The 21,624-nt window shown below is 44.8% G+C and overlaps 1 protein-coding gene across 3 annotated transcripts in view; it reads right to left on the bottom strand.

Annotated features, from left to right (window-relative positions):
- EML6 (EMAP like 6) overlaps nt 1-21,624 on the bottom strand; it is a 338,267-nt gene that overhangs the window by 143,385 nt on the left and 173,258 nt on the right. For all 3 annotated transcript variants that reach the window (XM_075339339.1, XM_075339338.1, XM_075339340.1), the window contains exons 13-15: nt 14,951-15,069; nt 6,739-6,925; nt 1,411-1,516 (exon numbers count right to left, since the gene is read on the bottom strand). In XM_075339339.1, coding sequence (XP_075195454.1) covers nt 1,411-1,516; nt 6,739-6,925; nt 14,951-15,069 — 412 coding nt within the window. The remainder of the gene's footprint in view (nt 1-1,410; nt 1,517-6,738; nt 6,926-14,950; nt 15,070-21,624) is intronic.

Consider the following 21,624-nt stretch of genomic DNA (forward strand, 5'->3'; position numbering starts at 1 on the left):
ATCACACAGGAGATTAGATACACAGCTATGCAGACAGTATCACACAGGATAGGATTAGATACCCAACCCTGCAGACAGTATCACCGGTACACACACAGGTACTCACATGCAGTGGCGCGCACACAAACACACACACACATCACCCCTGATGGGGACCTTGTGCCACACACACACACACCACCCCTGATGGGGACCTTGTGCCACACACACACACACACAGCAGCGGCGGGCAGAGCGGGGGGAGCTGCGGCGCCGGGCAGAGCTGGGGGAGCTGCGGCACCAGGCAGAGCTGGGGGAGCTGCGGCAGCGGGCAATGCGGGGGCTTGGGAGAACGGAGGGAGGGGGGTGTCATTGGAGACGGTAACGGCGAGGGGAGGGGCGGGGGCAGAGAAGGGGCTGGGGAGAACGGAGGGATTGGATGTCATCGGAGACGGTAACGGGGGAGGGGAGGCGGTACTCACACATCCCGGCGGTTGACAGAGGTAAAGTGGAGCAAACAGCACACACTGTGAGCTCCACAATAATGGCACTGATCTCCTCCCTCTGCTGTGATCTGGACAACCCAGGGGGCGCGACCAGGTCACAGCAGACGCCCACTGTAACGTATTGCATGGGGTCGGATCCCAACTACTGTTCTCTATGCACAGGGGCTGCCATAAAGGCATGAGTTACTGTCGTTACACACACAGCAAATCCAGCATGGCAGCCCCCAGTGCCTCCAGTAAAATAAGAATTAAATAAAAACTAAATAAGCTGCGATTTTCATTTTGAATTAGAAATACTTGATTTCATAATCACTATTTTTAATACAAAAATAAAAAAACGTGATACCTTCCCTTTAAAGGGAAACTGTAAGTTTGACCTCTCCTAAACCATTCATATGCACTTGTAGCTGAGTGAAAGTTGAACCCATTGGACCGCTGATCTACACAGGAGCACAATATCCTGCCTAACATGAAAGGCAATGTCAGACAGGGAGATGGCAAGAATGTTATTAACCGTGGAGGCAGAGTTTCAATAAGTGCATTCTCCCGCCCATTGCACTTAAGTCATTTGGATACCACAAAAATGATTTATCAAGATACAGACAATGGGATCACAATATAAAGGTGCCTATGGGTTTAACTTTCACTGGGCTACATGCACAACTAAATGGTTTGGGGCGCAGCTTATGTGGTTCCCTTTAATTTGGACCCTGAGTTGAAGATGCCACTAGCTTTACAGCAAAGGTAGATTTGCAATTTTTCCTGTCAAATCTACAGACAGTACAACTGAACTCAACACCCCCCATTATAAGTCAATTAGATCCATCGGGTGCCAGATTCCTTGGGTGCATTGTGGATTGTCTTATGAAAAAATGTGAACAAGACCTAAGACTGAAAAACGATGTACAAGAAAGTTGCACAGTACCTGAAAAATCCAGAGCACAGACCCCTCTTTGGTGTTGTCCTTTCAACAGTGACAAACATTTCAATGTCTGCGTGTCCCACAAATGAATTGCAGCATCCCGACCAATCTGAATCACAATAAAATATGATAAATGTAATATTTCTCAACAATTAGCTATAGTAAAATCACACCCTGTACAGAACAAACCCACCATGTACTGTACAATCCCACCCTGTACAGTACAATCCCACCGTGCACAGTGTAACCTCACCCTGTACTGTATAATCCCACCCTGTACTGTACAATCCCACCCTGTACAGTACAATCCCACTGTGTACAGTACAATTCCACCGTTTACAGTGTAACCCCACCCTGTACTGTATAATCCCACCCTGTACAGTACAATCTCACCCTGTATAGTACAATTCCACTGTGTACAGTGTAACCCCACCCTGTACAGTATAATCCCACCCTGTACAATACAATCCCACTGTGTACAGTGTAACCCCACCCTGTATAGTATAATCCAACCCTATACGGTACAATCCCACCCTGTACAGTACAATCCCACTGTGTACAGTACAATTCCACCATGTAGTGTAACCCCACCCTGTACTGTATAATCCCACCCTGTACAGTAAAATCTCACCCTGTATAGTACAATTCCACTGTGTACAGTGTAACCCCACCCTGCACTGTATAATCCCACCCTTTACAGTATAATCCCACCCTGTACAGTACAATCCCACCTGTACAGTACAATTCCACAATGTACAGTGTAACACCCTGTACAGTATAATCCCACCCTGTACAGTACAATCCCACCCTGTACAGTACAATCCCACCCTGTATAGTACAATCGCACTGTGTACAGTACAATCCCACTGTGTACAGTACAATTCCACTGTGTACAGTGTAACCCCACCCTGTACGGTATAATCCCACCCTGTACAGTACAATCCTACCCTGTACAGTACAATCCCACCCTGTACAGTACAATCCCACCCTGATTCCTGAGCTCTACAGAAAATAAAAATTTGGATTGTATATACCTCCTGAATGCCAGAGCCAGACTGGGGCCAAAATGCAGAAGAATAGACAACATTCACATAATACGTTCATACCTATAATGACTGAAAAGGCCTCCATCATTTACTGACTGTACACGCGGAGGGTGTCTGTATTATTTTGTGTTATTTAACTTAATGCATTTATAATTCATTTTTTCTATAATGGATTCACAAGTATGATGATAAAAACATAATGATTTAAGCAATGAAACAGTAATTGGATATTTTTATTATGTTAGGAAATATTTTGCACAACTCCATACACAGAACGTCTATTTTCCTTCCTTGCCTTTCAGCGTATTATTGAAATTAGGTCATTTTAATGCTTTGAGTAAAGATGAAAGAAAAAATTGTAAATCGATTTTTTTAGCTGGGTTTCCACACTTTAGAGAGAGCACGTTGTTTAGAGCAGATGTTGATTGTTTCTCTGTACAGGTACATTAATGGCTAACAGTGCCCAGGGCTCAGACCCAAATCTCAAGTGGCAGACGCGTCCCTTTTCCCTTTTTACCTATTTGTGATACATCTGTGTTTGCATGTCATGCTGTGCTGTATTATTTATACACTGAGGACAGGAGGTCCGATATTCACAGTCCACTCACAATGGACTACTGGATATTTCGGTATCCCCAGGGTATCCCAGACTGGGATGGTAGACTTGACATCATTCATGAACTCAGTGAATGCTCTACATGTATTAGAAAATTTCACGTCTGACCATTAAATTGAGACAAAAACCGCTGATGGCACTCCCAAAATGCAGTCTGAACGGGTGCAAAACTGAACATGACATAGAATAACAAAAAAAGGACAGTTGCAGTCTGAAATACTAAAACATTCAAACAATGAATGTAAGAATATAGACATGCATTACTGCTTAAGGAAATCTAAGAAAAATTAAGAACAGCCATTTTTACTATCTGCCCAGTAGCCACGTCAAGGCATATCTCGTTACTAGGAACCTACACTATACTGAAGCCTCTCTCTCGGTTACAAACCTCCATTTGAACGGGCATGAAGGAACCGGCTACTGAAGAATAAAATCACCTGTGGCTAATGGGGAGCGGTGCAGGTTCCTTCACACCTGTTCACATGGAGGTTTGTAACCCAGAGAGAGGCTTCAGTTTAGTGTAGATTCCCAGTAACAAGATATGCCTTGACGAGGCTACTGGGCAGATACTAAATATGGCCATTTTTGTATGCTAAATATCTCCATTTTTCCTAGATTTCCTTAAGCAGTAATGCATGTCTATATTGTTACATTCATTGTTTGCATGCTTTAACATTTCAGAGTGCAACTGTCCTTTTTGATCATTAAATTGAGTCACGTTGAATAAAGAAGGATCGTCTTTGATCGTATTCAGTAGACAATTACAATACACACCATTCTCCTGTTTGTTCTCCTCCTTTAACGGTGGTGTCTTGTGTTTTTTCTTTGAGAAGATGGTGTGCTCCTGAGTATAGACAGCGCAGGGAGGCGTAATTGCTTGAACTTGCGCACGCTCCAATGTGGCTGGTAGAGACAACTTCGCCTATGCACCACACCCCCCTGATGAAGGCCACGTGCCGAAATACGTGTTGGTTTGGCGTCGGCACGGCAGCGGGATATAACCTCAGGTAAACCCTTTCTTCCATACATGTAACTATTGCCTCCATTTGATTTCTTGTCCTGGTAATTCCCTTTATTAACATCTATTGAATTTGATACACATCTGCATTCAGGTACTAGTGCCTATTTGGCAACATCTCTATAATGCACTTTATTATTGCACCTTAAACTTTTTTGTACTGTTGTTTTGCACCTTAATTTAATTCTGTGGGATTATTTTTCACATATCGTACCCCATTTTCTACTAGATTATATATTATATTTTATGTGCAATTTTGTGCTGCATATGAGATTTACGCTTTTGTATCTCTAAAAAAATTTATATTACCTTGGTGTATATTTTATGCTATTTATGATTGATTATTACTATATTCTCTGGTACATCATGTGGAGCTATTCATAAATATTTTTGTAAATTTTGATATTATTGTCCCTCGTCGTGCTGTCCTATTGTGCACTTTGCACTTTTTTATCCTGTTTTTAATCATTCATTAATAAAACTTTGTTTTATTGTCTCTATTATTGTATTGGCTATTCTTTTGCTTATAGGGGTATGGCATCGGAGAATTGCACGGGCTCTGAAGCTGACAAGACTCACCTTTTGGCCAACACCTTATAAGCTCAAGCCCTTTGCTTAAGGAATCCAGCCACCTCTGATAGACGGCAGTGATGGCTGATAACCGATACAAATTAGAAATCCCTCCGTGCTTTAGAATAGAGAGGATTTTTAATAAGAAGTACCGTATTTTTTGGACTATAAGACGCACCTGACCATAAGACGCACCCTGGTTTAAGAGGAGGAAAATAGGAAAATAAAATTTTAAGCAAAAAATGTGGTCATGACACACTTATGGGGCGAGGATCTGCTGCTGACACTGTTATGGGGTAATGTCCTGCTCATATACTACCCAGCCTGCTCATATACTCCCCATGCTGGTCATATACTCCCCATGCTGCTATATACCCTCATCCTGCTCAAATACTCCCCATGCTGCTATATACCCTCATCCTGCTCATATAATCCCCATGCTGCTCATATACCCTCATCCTGCTCATATACTCCCCATGCTGCTCATATACTCCCCATGCTGCTATATACCCTCATCCTGCTCATATACTCCCCATGCTGCTATATACCCTCATCCTGCTCATATACTCCCCATGCTGCTCATCTACTCCCCATGCTGCTATATACCCTCATCCTGCTCATATATTCCCCATGCTGCTATATACCCTAATCCTGCTCATATACTCCCCATGCTGCTCTTATACTGCCCATGCTGCTCATATACTCCCCATGCTGCTATATACTCTCATCCTGCTCATATACTCCCCATGCTGCTCATAATATACCCCTATCCTGATATATACCCTCATCCTGGTGTATGGCCGCATCCTGTGGCACATAAAAAAAAATAAACGTTCATACTCACCTTACCTCACCTCTCTCCCTGCAGCACCACTCCTCTTACCATCTATGTCAGCGGCAGCGCCGCTGAGTGGAGCCGTCCCCGTTCCCCTGCAGCATCGCAATGTCCTCCGGTGGTCTGTGCCGGCAGCGTGGACACGTGCGCACAGCGATGACGTCATCGCTGTGCGCGCAGCTAGTCTCCACGCAAGTCAGCTGACCGGCACAGACAGGAGATCGCGATGCTGCAGGGGAACGGTGAGTAATGTGTACTGATTCACTACCCCCCGCACTGATGATGATGCGCGGGGGGCAGTGAATACAGCCGCACATGATCACTCCAGGCTGCAATTGCCAGGGGTGATCATGCGGGCCGGCTGTTTATCCCTGCCCATCACCCCGCCCACCTGTCAGCGCCGGGTTCAGATGGGCGGGAGGATGGGCGTGCATATTAAATGAGCGGGCCCACGTGGTCACGGCAGGCTGCTACAGCCTGCTCGTGCCCCCGATGACCCGCTCCACCGCAGCACCCTCATTCCCCGCCGCCACAGTCAGACTATAAGACGCACCCCCCACTTTCCCCCAACATTTGGAGGAAAAAAAGTGCGTCTTATGGTCCGAAAAATACGGTAAATTGTAACGTTGCTTGTTTTCACAAGCAATTTGAACCATTTCCGAATAAACCCAGTAACTCTTGCATAGCTGGCACGGGTGAAGCTACCTCTGTTTGTGTCCACACATTTTTTCAACTAACGTGCACCTGCTGGGATCAATTTTCGTATTGAGTAACTCAGATTCTTAGGTGAGGCCAGATGAAGCAGCCAGTTCACACCCGTGGTGCAGTGACCGGCAAGCTCATCAATTGGTGATTGTTTATTGTGCAATCACTTAAATTTGGAAAGAGAACAGCTGTTTCTCTATAAAAACTGTGCGTCAATTATAATTCGCTGCTTGGGTTTGCGGGAGAAACATCTGTTCTCCTTCAAAGTCAAGTGATTGCATATTAAACCACCGAACTGCAGCAATTAATTGCCACTGCGGTGTGCGGTCGCGTCAAGGGAGCACAATGGGCACGACCTTCTTGCTACGTCTGGCCTTTTCCTTTTCCTTTCGGTGCACAATACTTCACTTAGACATATTTAGTGATATATAATTTCAACATTTTTTCACATCTACAGAGAACTGTCTACCTACTAAGGAACACTATGGGACAAAAGAAAAATAATATACAGCTATATAAAGTGTAGAAGCCATTATCTTACCTGGCCAGTCGCTACATAATCTTTCACCGGATGAATGGCCAGACTGAGGATGTCATCATCGTGACCCAGGTACAGTCTTTGGGAATGCTGCAGCCTGTTATACACCACGGCCACTGCTGCCACATGGTACACCACCTCGCCAGTCTGAGTGTAGAACAGGTTGTTTCTACAGTCATAGCCTCTGTAGCTGGAGAAGAAAAAAACCCTACGTTCATATACAATATATTCTCATACAGAAATGAGACCAGCAAAGTAAATTTTACTATTTACTAAGTATTCATTCTCATTCTTAATTTAAGGAGAAAAGGCCCAAAGCATAAAATAACAGCCCTAGATTAATAGACCTCCTCCAGTTGGTACTATGTGTTTGGACATGTGTTTTATACAAACCTAAATTCATCAGTCGAGCTGTGAAGTCTAATTCATTACTCCAGCTCTTGCTATGGGGTACAATGAAGTAGTGCGTTATTGGTCACATGGATCGTTATGCTAGCGGGTGTAGACACACTGCACAATGGTCGGGCTTAGGCGGGCTTTGCACGCTGCGACATAGTCCCGCCCCCGTCGCACGTGCAATAACTAGTGAAAGCTGCCGTAGCGATTATTATCGCTACGGCAGTTTCACACGCACATACCTGCCGTGCGACGTCCCTCTGGCCGGCGACCCGCCTCCTTCCTAAGGGGGCGGGTCGTGCGGCGTCACAGCGACGTCACACGGCAGGCGGCCAATTGAAGTGGAGGGGCGGAGATGAGCAGGATGTAAACATCCTGCCCACCTCCGTCCTTCTCATTGCAGCCGGCGGCAGGTAAGGTGAAGTTCCTAGCTCCCGCGGCTTTACACACAGCGATGTGTGCTGCCGCAGGAACGAGGAACAACATCGCACCTGTCGCTGCATCGGCATTATGGAAATGTCGGAGGCTGCAGCGATGATACGATAACGACGCTTTTGCGCTCGTTCATCGTATCAAAAAGGATTTCCACGTTGCGATATCGACTGCGACGCCGGATGTGCGTCACTTTCAATTTGACCCCATCGACATCGCACGTGCAATGTCGCAACGTGCAAAGCCGCCCTTACCCTAGAGGGGTGTGATTAGGTGCCTAGTGGATTTTCATCAGAGCATTTGATGGTGAAGATGGGTTGGGGTGTCAGTAGGCACCGGGTTCCAATTCAGGGCAGTCACTGGCACTGCACCAGCTGACTCAAGGATCATAGGTACAGGTGGCAGGCAGGACAGAGCAGGTAGTGGAGGCTGACTGGACAGACTAATTCACAAGATAGGTTGGATGGACAGGTACAGGAGGCAGGCAAGATGGGTTCAAGTACAGGGATAGACAGGACGTCCTGGCACAGGAGACAGACAGGATGGAGTCAGGACTAGAGACCACTTCTTCATCAGGAAATCCAAAAATATTACACCAATTTCCTGATGAAGAAGTGGGGTAACACTTTGAAATGTGTTGAATAAAACCACCTTAATTCAGTTTTCCTGTATCTATGTCATATCTTCAGCAGCGCAGTAATAGTTCCACATCAACTTTGCTCCTGATCTGCTTCGGCTTTTTAAGCGCATGGACTCTGCAGCAGCTGATTACATGCTTTAACTCTGGTTGTGTAACACATAACCCAATAAGGTGAGCACATTCCCTTATAACTCTTATATGTACCTTGTGTAAGACCCTATTGTGCTTTTTCCCTTCAGCTTTTGTTTAGGACTGGAGACTGAGGGACTGGAGCTACAGACACAAACAGATTGCCAGTAAGCAGGGAACAGGCTGGAGTTCTAGCAGAAACTGACATTCCAGGAACCTAATTGCTCAGGCACCTCTCTATAGGGGAAGGTACCATAAATACCCAGTGCCTCTCAACCATAGGCTAGGGAACACTTCAGAGTGCGCACAAAGACCGTTGGCTGCCAAGAAGGGGAGGCGGGAAAGTGCAGGGACATCAATGTTACGCGAAGATTCTAAGGGGTACTTTACACGTTGCGACATCGCTAGCATTGGCTAGCGAAGCCGAGCGCGATAGCACCCGCCCCCGTCGCACATGCGATATGTGGTGATTGCTGCCGTAGCGAACATTATCGCTACGGCAGCTTCACACGCACATACCTGCTCGGCGATGTCGCTGTGACTGCCGAACAATCCCTCCTTCAAGGGGGAGGTACGTTCGGCATCACCGCGACGTCACTAATCGGCCGGCCAATAGAAGCGGAGGGGCGGAGAGGAGTGGGACATAACATCCCGCCTACCTTCTCCCTTCCGCACTGCCGTCGGGACGCAGGTAAGGAGATGTTTGTCGCTCCTGCGGGTTTACACACAGTGATGTGTGCTGCCGCAGGAGCGACAAACAACATCGTACCTGCGGTCAACCCGATATTATGAAAATGACCGACGATACACAGATCACCGATTTTCGACGCTTTTGCGATCGTTTAACGGCGCATCTATGATTTACACGTTGCAATGTCGTTACCGTCGCCGGATGTGCGTCACTAACGACGTGACCCCGACGATATTTCGGAAGCGATGTCGCAACGTGTAAAGCCCCCCTAAGTCAAGTGCTTTTTAGTCAAAGCAAATTCCAGGAATCTCCAAAACTATGATCAGTTTAAGTTTTGACCAAAGTTCTTCAGCTGCCCTTATTTTACGCTCTGCTATGTGCATTGAGGCAGAGCTGTTTCTACAGGTACTGATGCCATCACCTAAAATCATGTTCTTTGTTTGTGGCTATGGTGCCTGGACGCCATACTACTTCACATGGCTAAAGCCCACTTTACACGTTGCAATTAGTTGTACAATCGCATTTGCGATGTGACACGCCCAGGTTGCATACGGGATCTTATGAGATTGCACGTTGGTCGTTAATTTGCTGTCACACTTGCGTGAGTAGTCTATGTTAAATTGGTCAATTTTATGTGCGATCCTTTAGCTCATGTGTTCTGTGACGTATGCATTGGGCACCTTTTTTTTTTTTTTATTTATTGACTTGCCAAGCGTGTGTACTGTGTAGGGATGCGTTTTTACTATGTCATCTGCCGTTCAGCTCTGCTACATGGCCGCTAACAGCAGACACAGACAGCCATGTAGCAGAGCTGAATGGCAGATGACAGCAGACACAGACAGAGCCGCACTGTCAGAATGAACTCAGGTGAACTTCACCCGACTTCATTGTCATGCTGCGGCTCTGTCTGTGTCGCGCCCTGATTAGCGGTCACCAGTGAAGGACTCACCGGTGACCGCTAATCTCCTAAGTGACTGAAGTTAGCAGCCCTCTCTCATACTCACCAATCCCCGATCCCCGGCACTGCACGGCGTTCACACTGCTCCGGCGGCTTTTACTGTTTTGAAAAAGCCGGCCGCCCATTAAACAATCTCGTATTCCCTGCTTTCCACGCCCACCGGCGCCTGTGATTGGTTACAGTGAGACACGCCCCCACGCTGAGTGACAGGTGTCACACTGCACCCAATCACAGCAGCCGGTGGGCGTGTCTATACTGTGTAGTGAAATAAATAATTAAATAATTAAAAAAAAACGGCGTGCGGTTGCCCCCAATTTTAAAACCAGCCAGATAAAGCCATACGGCTGAAGGCTGGTATTCTCAGGATGGGGAGCTCCACGTTATGGGGAGCCCCCCAGCCTAACAATATCAGCCAACAGCCGCCCAGAATTGCCGCATACATTATATGCGACAGTTCTGGGACTGTACCCGGCTCTTCCCGATTTACTCTGGTGCGTTGGCAAATCGGGGTAATAAGGAGTTATTGGCAGCCTATAGCTGCCAATAAGTCCTAGATTAATCATGTCAGGCGTCTATGAGACACCCTCCATGATTAATCTGTAAATTACAGTAAATAAACACACACGCCCGAAAAAATCCTTTATTAGAAATAAAAAACACAAACATATACCCTGGTTCACCACTTTAAATCAGCCCCAAAAAGCCCTCCATGTCCGGCGTAATCCAGGATGCTCCAGCGTCGCTTCCAGCGCTGCTGCATGGAGGTGACCGGAGCTGCAGCAGACACAGCCGCTCCGGTCACCTCCACACAGCTAATGAACACAGCCGAGCGATCAGCTGCTGTCACTGAGGTTACCCGCTGTCACTGGATCCAGCGGTGGCCGCGGGTAACCTCAGTGACAGCTCAGCTGATCGCGCTACTCACCGCCGCTCCTATCACCTCCACGCAGCAACTGAGGTGAGTAGCGCGATCAGCTGAGCTGTCACTGAGGTTACCCGCGGCCACCGCTGGATCCAGTGACAGCGGGTAACCTCAGTGACAGCAGCTGATCGCGCGGCTGTCTTCATTACCTGCGTGGAGGTGACCGGAGCGGCGGTGTATTCTGCAGCTCCGGTCACCTCCATGCAGCAGCGCTGGAAGCGACGCTGGAGCATCCTGGATTCCGCCGGACATGGAGGGCTTTTTGGGGCTGATTAAAGTGGTGAACCAGGGTATATGTTTGTGTTTTTTATTTCTAATAAAGGATTTTTTCTGGTGTGTGTGTGTTTATTTACTGTAATTTACAGATTAATCATGGAGGGTGTCTCATAGACGCCTGACATGATTAATCTAGGATTTAGTGGCAGCTATGGGCTGCCAATAACTCCTTATTACCCCGATTTGCCAACGCACCAGGGTAAATCGGGAAGAGCCGGGTACAGTCCCAGAACTGTCGCATATAATGTATGCGGCAATTCTGGGCGGCTGTTGGCTGATATTGTTAGGCTGGGGGGCTCCCCATAACGTGGAGCTCCCCATCCTGAGAATACCAGCCTTCAGCCGTATGGCTTTATCTGGCTGGTTTTAAAATTGGGGGCAACCGCACGCCGTTTTTTTTTAATTATTTAATTATTTATTTCACTACACAGTATAGACACGCCCACCGGCTGCTGTGATTGGGTGCAGTGTGACACCTGTCACTCAGCGTGGGGGCGTGTCTCACTGTAACCAATCACAGGCGCCGGTGGGCGTGGAAAGCAGGGAATACGAGATTGTTTAATGGGCGGCCGGCTTTTTCAAAACAGTAAAAGCCGCCGGAGCAGTGTGAACGCCGTGCAGTGCCAGGGATCGGGGATTGGTGAGTATATGAGAGAGGGGGATAGACTGACATGGACAGAGAGTGAGGGACAGAGATAGTGACCGACTGACAGAGATTAGTGAATGACAGACATTGTGAGGCGCTTCAGAACGCAGCTTTTCAGCTGCGCTCTGAAGCAGACCTTTTATAAGCTGCGGTGCAGAGCGCACACCTGCGCACATAGCATCAGACACCAAAATCGTATGAGGGATGTCACACGTTACAATTCACTAGGTTCGTGCAACAAAACGCTCAATTCTAGAGAATGATACGATGTGTTTGCGATCAACGGTTTTGCGTTCAATCCTGATCGCACGTAGCTGTCACACGCAGATACCTCACAAACGATGCCGGATGTGCGTCACTTACAACTTGACCCCAACGACGGATTGTGAGATATATTGAAGCGTGTGTAGCAGGCTTTAGCCACATCATTTAGGGTATAGAAAAGAGTGACAATATAACTCTAAATTTTGTGGATGGGAAAAAAAATCTGTGTTGTACTGTGAAGCTTTTGATAAAATGCCACTTTGCCCCATAACAGAGAGGTACTTGGTTGAAACAGAGCCAAGATCATGGACAAATAAACAGACTCAGCCATCCTCTGTACTTCCATAACAAAGTCTGTCTGCAATTGCATGTATAATTGTCCAAATGGACATAAACACAATGACCTTCTTCCACCATATTCACTGGATGTTGGATATGGTGGCCGTTCCTGCCACAAGGAAGGTGGTTTGTATTGCAGACACCCCATGAACACAACTATTGCAGAAATAGCAACAATGATCTCAAATTCAACAAATTAAACAGTGACCTGAAAATAAAAAACAATTGGAAAATCCACACATTAGCCCCATAAGGCCCCGTTACACGCTACGATTTATCTGACGATCTCTTAAACGATGTGACACGCCCAGATCGTTGAAACGATTTGCCGAGATCGCACATAGGTCGTTTAGCAGCGGTCACACGTACACATCTCACAAACGACGCTACATCGCTCAGCGATATATTATTTGACCAAGGCATTCGTGTGGATGTTGCTCGTCGTTGGCAGGGTGTCAAACGTAGCAATATGTCTGCTGCGTTCCAAACAACAAACAATATTTTGAAACTGAACGACGTGTCAACAATCAACGATTTTCACCCTATGTGCGATTTTTGGAGTCGCACGCAGGTGTCACACGCAACGACGACGCTAACGACTCCGGAAGTGAGTCACGAAAACCGAGACCCCCGACGACATATCGTCAGATAAATCATAGCGTGTAACTGGGCCTTTAGATCGAGCAGTTGTCGTTTAAATAATTAGGTCATTGCTGGTATACCAAATTATTCATTTTAAATAATACCAAATAAAAGTGATCTTTGGCCTCTTTCACACATCAGTTTTTTGCCATCAGACACAATCCGGTGAATTGCGGATAAAACGGATCTGGTGCCGGATCCGTTTTTTTCCTCATACACTTGTATTAGCGCCGGATTGTGCTGCATGGCCTTGCGTTTCATCCGGCTTGCGCCGGATCCAGTGAAATTTGTCTGTCCAGCTGCTGTAAAGGACGCACCATGTAACGTTTTTTGACAATGGCAAAAAACAGACCGCGCCAGATCAGGCGCTGTCCGGCGTGTTGTATAATGAAAGCCTATGGGCGCTGGATCTGTCGTAATGCAGCAAAAAACGCATTACAGCGACGGATTCCGTTTTTTTAAACTGATCATGCTCAGTATCACAATGAATCCGTTGAAAAACGAAGAACCGGATGGAAAAAACTGATGCAACTGATCCGTTTTTATGACGGATCCGTCGCATCAGTTTTTACAATGGATTGTGCCTGATGGCAAAAAAACTGATGTGTGAACGTAGCCTTAAAGAAGTACTCCCATAAGTTTTTATCATCTTAAAATATGACAACCATCATAATATACTGCAATTGTACTTACAATTATTCATTTTGCCATTCTACCCAGTAAATTCTTCTCTTATCTCTGCTTTACATAGAAACAGAAAGTATCTGCATGAATCATCCCCTTCTTCAACTACTGATGCAGCTGCTTTGTCCTCCCCCTGCCAGGGACTTTTGCAGTAATATTCATGCATAGAAAAGACACTTTCTGTTTCTACATAGAGCTTAGAAGGAGTTACCTAGTCAGTTTTAAAATCACGTGCTGTCATAGATTTAATAGAAAAGAGAATAATTAACTGGGTAGAAAGGCAAAATGAGCAATTATAAGTACATAGTGCTATATAATAAGATGACTGCAATATATGAAGAGGATAAAAACTTTGATGGGAGTGCTTTTTTAAAGGGTTTATAGGTAACTTTGATTACTTTTCCCCATGGGGTTAAGAACTTACAAGCAGGTAGTTGCTAACTACCTATTGGTTGCCCTACGCCAATCTGTTTTTACTCAGACGGTGACTCTCCTGTTTCATTTCAACCTCAGGTCAACAGAGCAGTGGCTTCTGTCAACAGGCAGACATCATGCTGATTGACAACTGGCTCCCTGCAGTTAGGTAGTGGGGAGCTAGCTGTCTATCAAAATTACAGCAGCAGTGGTGCCCCATCGATAGCAGAAGAGAAGAGAAGGATTAACCAGAAGCAGGAGAATCGATGGCAGGAGTGGAGCATGACCGCTCTGAACTGGAACGAATCATCTCAGGGCAGAGCAGGGAGTTAATAAGCAACTACCTGCCAATAAGTTCTTAGCCCCATTGAAAAAAAAAGTCCCAGATAACCTCTTTAACACTAGAAGTCCCAGGAATTTCGAGCTCCGTAGGGTTTCAATGGTAGAAATGTTAAATGACCCCTCTCTGGGACTTCTAGTGTTAATAGTAGTAGCAAAAATAGTGGAAGAAGGGAAAAAAATTCTGCACATTTGGACAATTGTATATGCATCTTGCACACCCCACTATCATTCCGGGGTCGGAGCCCAGTTGTTATTGCACAGCCTGCAATAGCCGCTCAATAAAAAAAAAGACAACCTACAACATGGCACCTATAAAAGAACCAGCCCCTTCAATGCCGCTAAACTCAACACCGCCTGCAATGGTTTCTCAATCACAGCGTCAACGTGCAACATATCACGAAAAATGATAATGATACACTATAAACACAATGACAACTCACCCATGTACAAATTTCAGCTTCAAACTTTCTTCTGGAGCTTTTTCTCTTTTAAGGGAAGGCAATGAGTTTTGCTTTTCTTTATTTTGCTGCTTGAGCTGAGGTAGATCTTCTTTGTAAACCTGAAATCGAGAGAACAATTCTCCTCACACATCAAACACGTTTTATTTATCAAGATTATGACTGCGGTCACCAGTATATCCTTTAAATTGCTTTGTTCCTCCAGAGTTTTTTCTACTTTTCGATAATATAAAGTGATCAGAAATTGAAAGTAATCACAATTGCAATAGCCGTTTGGAGCTGTTGGGCAAAATGGTTGTATGTCATTTCATAGTGATGTCGTGTAGTTACGGACTAAATATTATATTATCGCAATGATAACAATATGTGACATTTGTGTATTATGTATTAAAGTGGTGTAGCAAAGCCAGGTAGGACTGGGTTTAATTTCAAGCTCTTCAGGTTCTGATTAGATGCACCTTCCTAGCTTTTTGCTAGGACTAGGGATTGGGTTCCCTCGGTGATCAGTGTGCTGGGGAATCAGTTTGTTGCTGACCAAAACTGAGCAGAGAAGTGTCTAGGAATATCACCGAATATAGGGGACTTGAGTCTGGGAGTAAATGGGAAAAGCTGTTTGTGCATTTTAACTGGAATTTTATGAATTTTAATAAAAACCTGCTGCTTTCACCTTTTTGCCTGTGTGAACACCACCCAGCTGCCTGAGAGTGAGTAGAATCCCTACACTGATTAGGAAAAACAAAAAATGTTCTCCTATTACCAGGATAGGTGATAAATGTACCTCTATTTGGACCCCGAACAAACTCTAGTATGGGAGTCTACAGCACACACTTCCAATATATGGCTCAGCAGGTACCAAAAGTCACACAAATTTACACCAATTATCCGACAGCATAGGTGGTGAATGCATGATAGCCGGGTGCTCGCCTAATGGGGATACCCGCAATCACCAGAATGGGGGCCCAGTTCCCCAATCTGGAAGAGTCTGGATAAAATGAAAGTCATGCATGTGCACTAATGCTCCATTCAATGTCTATATGGCTGACATAGAGTGTTTCGGTTTCTCCATCAGCCCCATAGACACTGAATGGAGCATTAGTGCACAACCATAAGCCAGCGTCCTATTCAAATGCCTACAGAATGTGGGACTGGAAACCCTGTCATATTAATTTGTGGGGGTCCCAGTAGAGTAGCGCCTAATGATATTACATTTATCAAATATCCCATGGGCTAACCCATTGAAATTTTCTTCCCGTTTGGAGCCTGTAAACCCATAAGTTGGAAGACTCCATTAAAATCTTTTAAAGAGGACCTGTCACCTAATCAAAAGTGGCCAGTTTGTGCACTAATTTAATTCCTGCTGTTCCCCTGAGTAATCCATTGTTTATTTCTTTTTTTAAATCCTCCATATGGTTCAGGTCTTTTTTTCAGTGCTACTTTGTATCGTATTTGCCAAGGAGGTGTGGTTCACAGAGTAACAATGGAGAGCAGCTAAAAAAAAACAGAGATCTGTGACACACACCCCCATGGAATAGGCTATACAAAGTAGCACTAAATTAAAAGGTCCATATCTCTGGAGCTGTATTGTGAATTAAAAAAAAACCAAACAAACAAAAAAAAACAACATCAAACAAATAAATCCAAAATGGAATATTGAGGGTAGCAGCAGGATAACATGAAGATAACATCAAGAAGTGTCCACTTTTGACCTGGTGGTAGGACGTCTTTATTAAGCTGGGTTTTTTTTTTTTTACCAAAGTCTTCATAATGTTAAAGCACACCAATCACCGGGATTTCCTATATAACCTAAATCCAGTGCTATACTGGCACTATCAGGCTGATTCTCTACAGACCTTTAGTTGTCAGCTTAGATGTTTAGGTTTTGAAACACAAGCAAGTAAAGTTTGTAAAATGAGCAGCTTTTTGAATGGATGCTGATTGCTGGGATGGGTATCATAGTGATTCCTGCCCCCCTGTCTGTCCCTCCCCCCCCTGTTATTTATGCTAATTCTATTATAGAATCGTTTTACTAACTGACTAGAAGGACCTGTGCTGATGTAATACTCATGTGACCAGAAAGGGCGAGCCTCAGCCAACAGAAAAATAATGTTGCTTCCTGGTATTAGCTATGTTGGCTGAGGCCCCTCCCCTTCTGGTCACATGGGTATGACATCAGCACAGGTCCTTCTAGTCAGTTAGTAAAACGATTCTATAATATAATTAACATGAATAACAGATAGGGGGAGCACTGACAGGCAGGGGGCGGGAATTACTAAGAAACCCCACCCTAGCTATCAGCTGATTGGGAGCTGCTGCCATTCATAAAAGCTGCTCATTTTACAAACTTTATTTGCTTGTGTTTCAAAACCTATACATCCTAGCTGACAACTAAAGGCATGTATAGAATCAGCCTGATTGTGCCAGTACAGCACTGGCTTTAGGTTATATAGGAAAATCCTGGTGATTGGTGCGCTTTAAAGACTCAGATGTGAGTCGAAACGTCGCTGGGGTTTTTTTTTTATGTAGTAAAGATGTTCTTTTGAAACCATTTTTGCATTGGAGTGCTGCAATGTACTTCTACTTATTTGTTATGAAGATTTTGGGAAAATGAATTGGTCTAAAATGTGAAATGTGCCAGCCCTAGTCAGGTAGGCATCTGAAGCAGTGAATTATACCATTAGTACGCACTGTACAATCTTCCTGTCAGTTTTAAGGCAGAGCATACATTAATGAGCTGACACTGCTGTTATGAATGGCTGACTTCTGCAGAGTAAAAGAAAACCAAGCTTTCACTCTAATTAAAATGCTGAATGTTTCCATCAGTTATTGCCAGAAATACAGACGCAGGCTGAGAATATCTCAAGAATGAAGTGCCAGCAGGGAGGAGAAAATAAATGTCATTATCGACAGGCACTGTTATTACGGATACAGTGGTTCTTTTGTCCTCCATACAAATGAGTTTGTATTAAAATATTACAAAGCCATTGAGAAAATGAATTGTTTAGTTTCTTATAGCAGTGGTGTAGGAAAGCCAGGTGTAGCACGGTATAATTGTATAATGACATATAATGTATGAGCTGTAATAAAAACACAACAGTATCAAAGTCATCATTGTGATGCTATTATCGCTGACTAACGGTAGTGTAGTCAGGAATCAAAGCAAATTATCAGATTTAAAAGTACAAACGGCATAGATGAATGGGTATCTTAGATCTGATGAGACTGGAGTACTTAGCGGGATAATACATATCAGACTGGCTTCATAATTATTTTTGAAAATTTGACCTCAAACTTCACTCACTAAACATGATTGACAGTTCCTCACTGTCCCTCCTCCTGCTGAGATCTCACACCGCTCAGTGCAAGATACAGCTGGGCAAATACTGTATACTCTTGGACCATAGGTCGGCACAGATAGAAAGAGGCCCCTGTGCAAGAAAAGTATATCGACCCTTTATCTTTCCAGTGCAATAATTAATCACAATGCATCCCCTTATGTCTTTGTCACAGAAGTTACTTGCAGATTTGGAGGTCGAAGTGGGCCCCTTACGTCTGACTTAAGCGGGCTTTACACGCTGCGATATCGGTCCCGATATCGCTAGCGTGGGTACCCGCCCCCATCTGTTGTGCGACACGGGCAAATCGCTGCCCGTGCCGCACAACATCGCCCAGACCAGTCACACATACTTACCTGCCCGGCGACGTCGCTGTGACCGGCGAACCGCCTCCTTTCTAAGGGAGCGGTCCGTGCGGCGTCACAGCGACGTCACTGAGCGGCCGCCCAATAGCAGCGGAGGGGCGGAGCTGAGCGGGACGTAACATCCCGCCCACCTCCTTCCTTCCACATAGCGGCCGGGAGGCAGGTAAGGAGAGCTTCCTCGTTCCTGCGGTGTCACACGGAGCGATGTGTGCTGCCGCAGGAACGAGGAACAACCTCGTTACTGCTGCAGTAACGATTTTTGAGAATGGACCCCCATGTCACCATTGAGCGATTTTGCACGTTTTTGCAATGATGCAAAATCTCTCATCGGTGTCACACGCAACGGCATCGCTAATGCGGCCGGATGTGCGTCACCAATTCCGTGACCCCAACGAGTTCGCATTAGCGATGTCGTAGCGTGTAAGGCCCCCTTTAGACTCATGATCATGAACTTTCTCACTTTTTAGCGCATTTTATTATCAGGGTTATATATACAGTATATCACAATAATGAGTACACCCCTCACATTTTTGTAAATATTTTATTATATTCTTTCATCGTACAACACTGAAAATATGACATTGTGATACAATGTAGAGTAGTCAGTGTACAGCTTGTATAACAGTGTAAATTTGGTGTGCCCGCTAAATAACTCAACACACAGCCATTAATGTCAAAACCGCTGGCAACAAAAGTAAGTACACCCCTAATTGAAAATGGCCAAATTGGGCTCAAAGTGTTAATATTTTGTGTGGCCGCCATTATTTTCTAGCACTGCTTTAACTTTTTTTGTACATGGATGATATCATGGAGGAGTGGATGTTAGAGACCTTGTGCTCCTCCACCTTTCTGATGGAGGATGCCCCACAGATGGCCAATAGGGTTTAGGTCTGGAGACATGATTGGCCAGTCCAGCACCTTTACCCCCAGTTTATTTAGCAAGGCCGTGATCGTCTTGGAGGTGAATTTGGGGTCGTTATCATGTTTCCGAAGGGAGGGGGATCATGCTCTACTTCAGTATGCCACAGTACATGTTGGCATTCATGGTTCCCTCAATGAACTGTAGCTCCCCACAGCCGGCAGCACTCATACAGCCCCAAAACATGACACTGCACCACAATTTTTGACTGTAAACAAGACACACTTTGCACTCCTCACCTGGGTGCTGCCACACACACTAGACACCATCTGAACCAAATAAATTTATTTTGGTCTAATCAGACCACAAAACATGGTTCCAGTAATACATGTCTTTAGTCTGCTGCTCATCAGCAAACTATATGGGTGTGACAAGGAGATTTTTGCAAGCATCGCCAACTGTCATGGTGGCGTCTTGATCTGTGGAAAGTACAGATTCTGGCACTCTGCCTGCTAACTTCTCTGATGTCTGTGATGAGAGCACTGATATGCAGGCATTGACCCACAGACATAGGCAGGCTATCAAGAGTTAATCTCTGCTGGGTTACTTGTTTATCTCTCTTTATCACATGCTGTGGGGAAGCCAATCACATTTGCTCCCTTTCTATATAACGGCTGAACTATTCCATTAATGCCAGCTATAGCTTAGCTTTACTGGTCTGGTGAGGTATTGTGATTCAGACTTACTGGTGGTTGTGCATTATTGCTGTGAGTGTTTCTGGTGCTAAACCTTGTTGTCTTTTTGTTGCTGACTTCCTACTCTTGCTTTTCTCCTTAGTCTCTTACTGTTTATTCCTGTAAGTTTGCAGTGTGTCTGAGTTTTGGTTTTCCACTGTCTGTCTTAATCTGTGTTTCCATTACACTCCTGCCCCTTACTTCACTGGGGGGAGGGGGAAACAGATTAGATCTTGTCAGGATAATAATAGAGCACAGAACTCCAGCATTTCCACCTTCAGGGATAATCCGAATATCAGATATATACTAAAGTCCCCTAGTGTAAGGGACAGTATAGAAGCCCCCTTCCCTCGATATCCTGCAGTCATATCGCAACAATGGGCTTTCTTGTGCATCATCTTTAGAAGAATTTTCCTTCTAGGAAAACAGCCATGCAGACCAATTTGGTGCCATGTGCGGCGTACGGTCTGAGCACTGACAAGCTGACTCCCACCACCCCTTTAATCTCTACAGCAATGCTCGCAGCACTTATGCATCTACTGTGAAAAGACAATCTCTGGATATGACGCTGAGCATGTGCACTCAACCTCTTTGGTCGACCATGGCGAGGCCTGTTCTGAGTGGACCCTGTCTTGTTAAATCGCTGTATGGTCTTGGCCACCGTGGTGCAGCTAAATTTCAGTGTGTTTGCAATGTTCATCTTGCCTAGGCCATATTTACCTAGAGCAACAATTCTTTTTTTCAGATCCTCAAACAATTTTTTGCCATGACATGCCATGTAGAACTTCCAGTGACCAGTATGAGAGAGTGTGTGAGCGATAACGCCAAATTTATCACACCTGCTCCCCATTCACACCTGACAACTTGATACTGGGGAGGGAAAATATCTAATTGAGCACTATTTTGACATATTCACTTAGGGGTGTACTCACTTCTCTTGCCAACAGCTTAGACATTATTAGCTGTGTGATGAGATATTGAGAGGGCACCAAATTTACACTGTTATACAAGCTGTACACTGACTACTCCCATGAAAAGATATAATAATAATATATCTACAAAAACTCACTTTTGTGATATACTATATCTATATAATAATGTGTACAATTTGTTTTGGTATATCTGGCTAATGATCTGGGGCAGCTACTTTTTCCCATTACTGATACAGCTGTGGGATAACTTGAATGTAGAAAAAACAGTGAAAAAAAAATATCTATTATTTCACTTTTTGTTTCATATTACATTTTTTTTAAGGTAGGTACCAGGCCACTAAGAAAAAAACCTTCTGGGTAAAAAAATGAATATGGTTTATCCGTCTGAGGCCGCACTAATGAGATTATTCTATTGATTATTTTTTATTGCATTT

Source organism: Anomaloglossus baeobatrachus, chromosome 3 (assembly GCF_048569485.1).
Source record: "Anomaloglossus baeobatrachus isolate aAnoBae1 chromosome 3, aAnoBae1.hap1, whole genome shotgun sequence".
NCBI classification, from domain to species: domain Eukaryota; kingdom Metazoa; phylum Chordata; class Amphibia; order Anura; family Aromobatidae; genus Anomaloglossus; species Anomaloglossus baeobatrachus.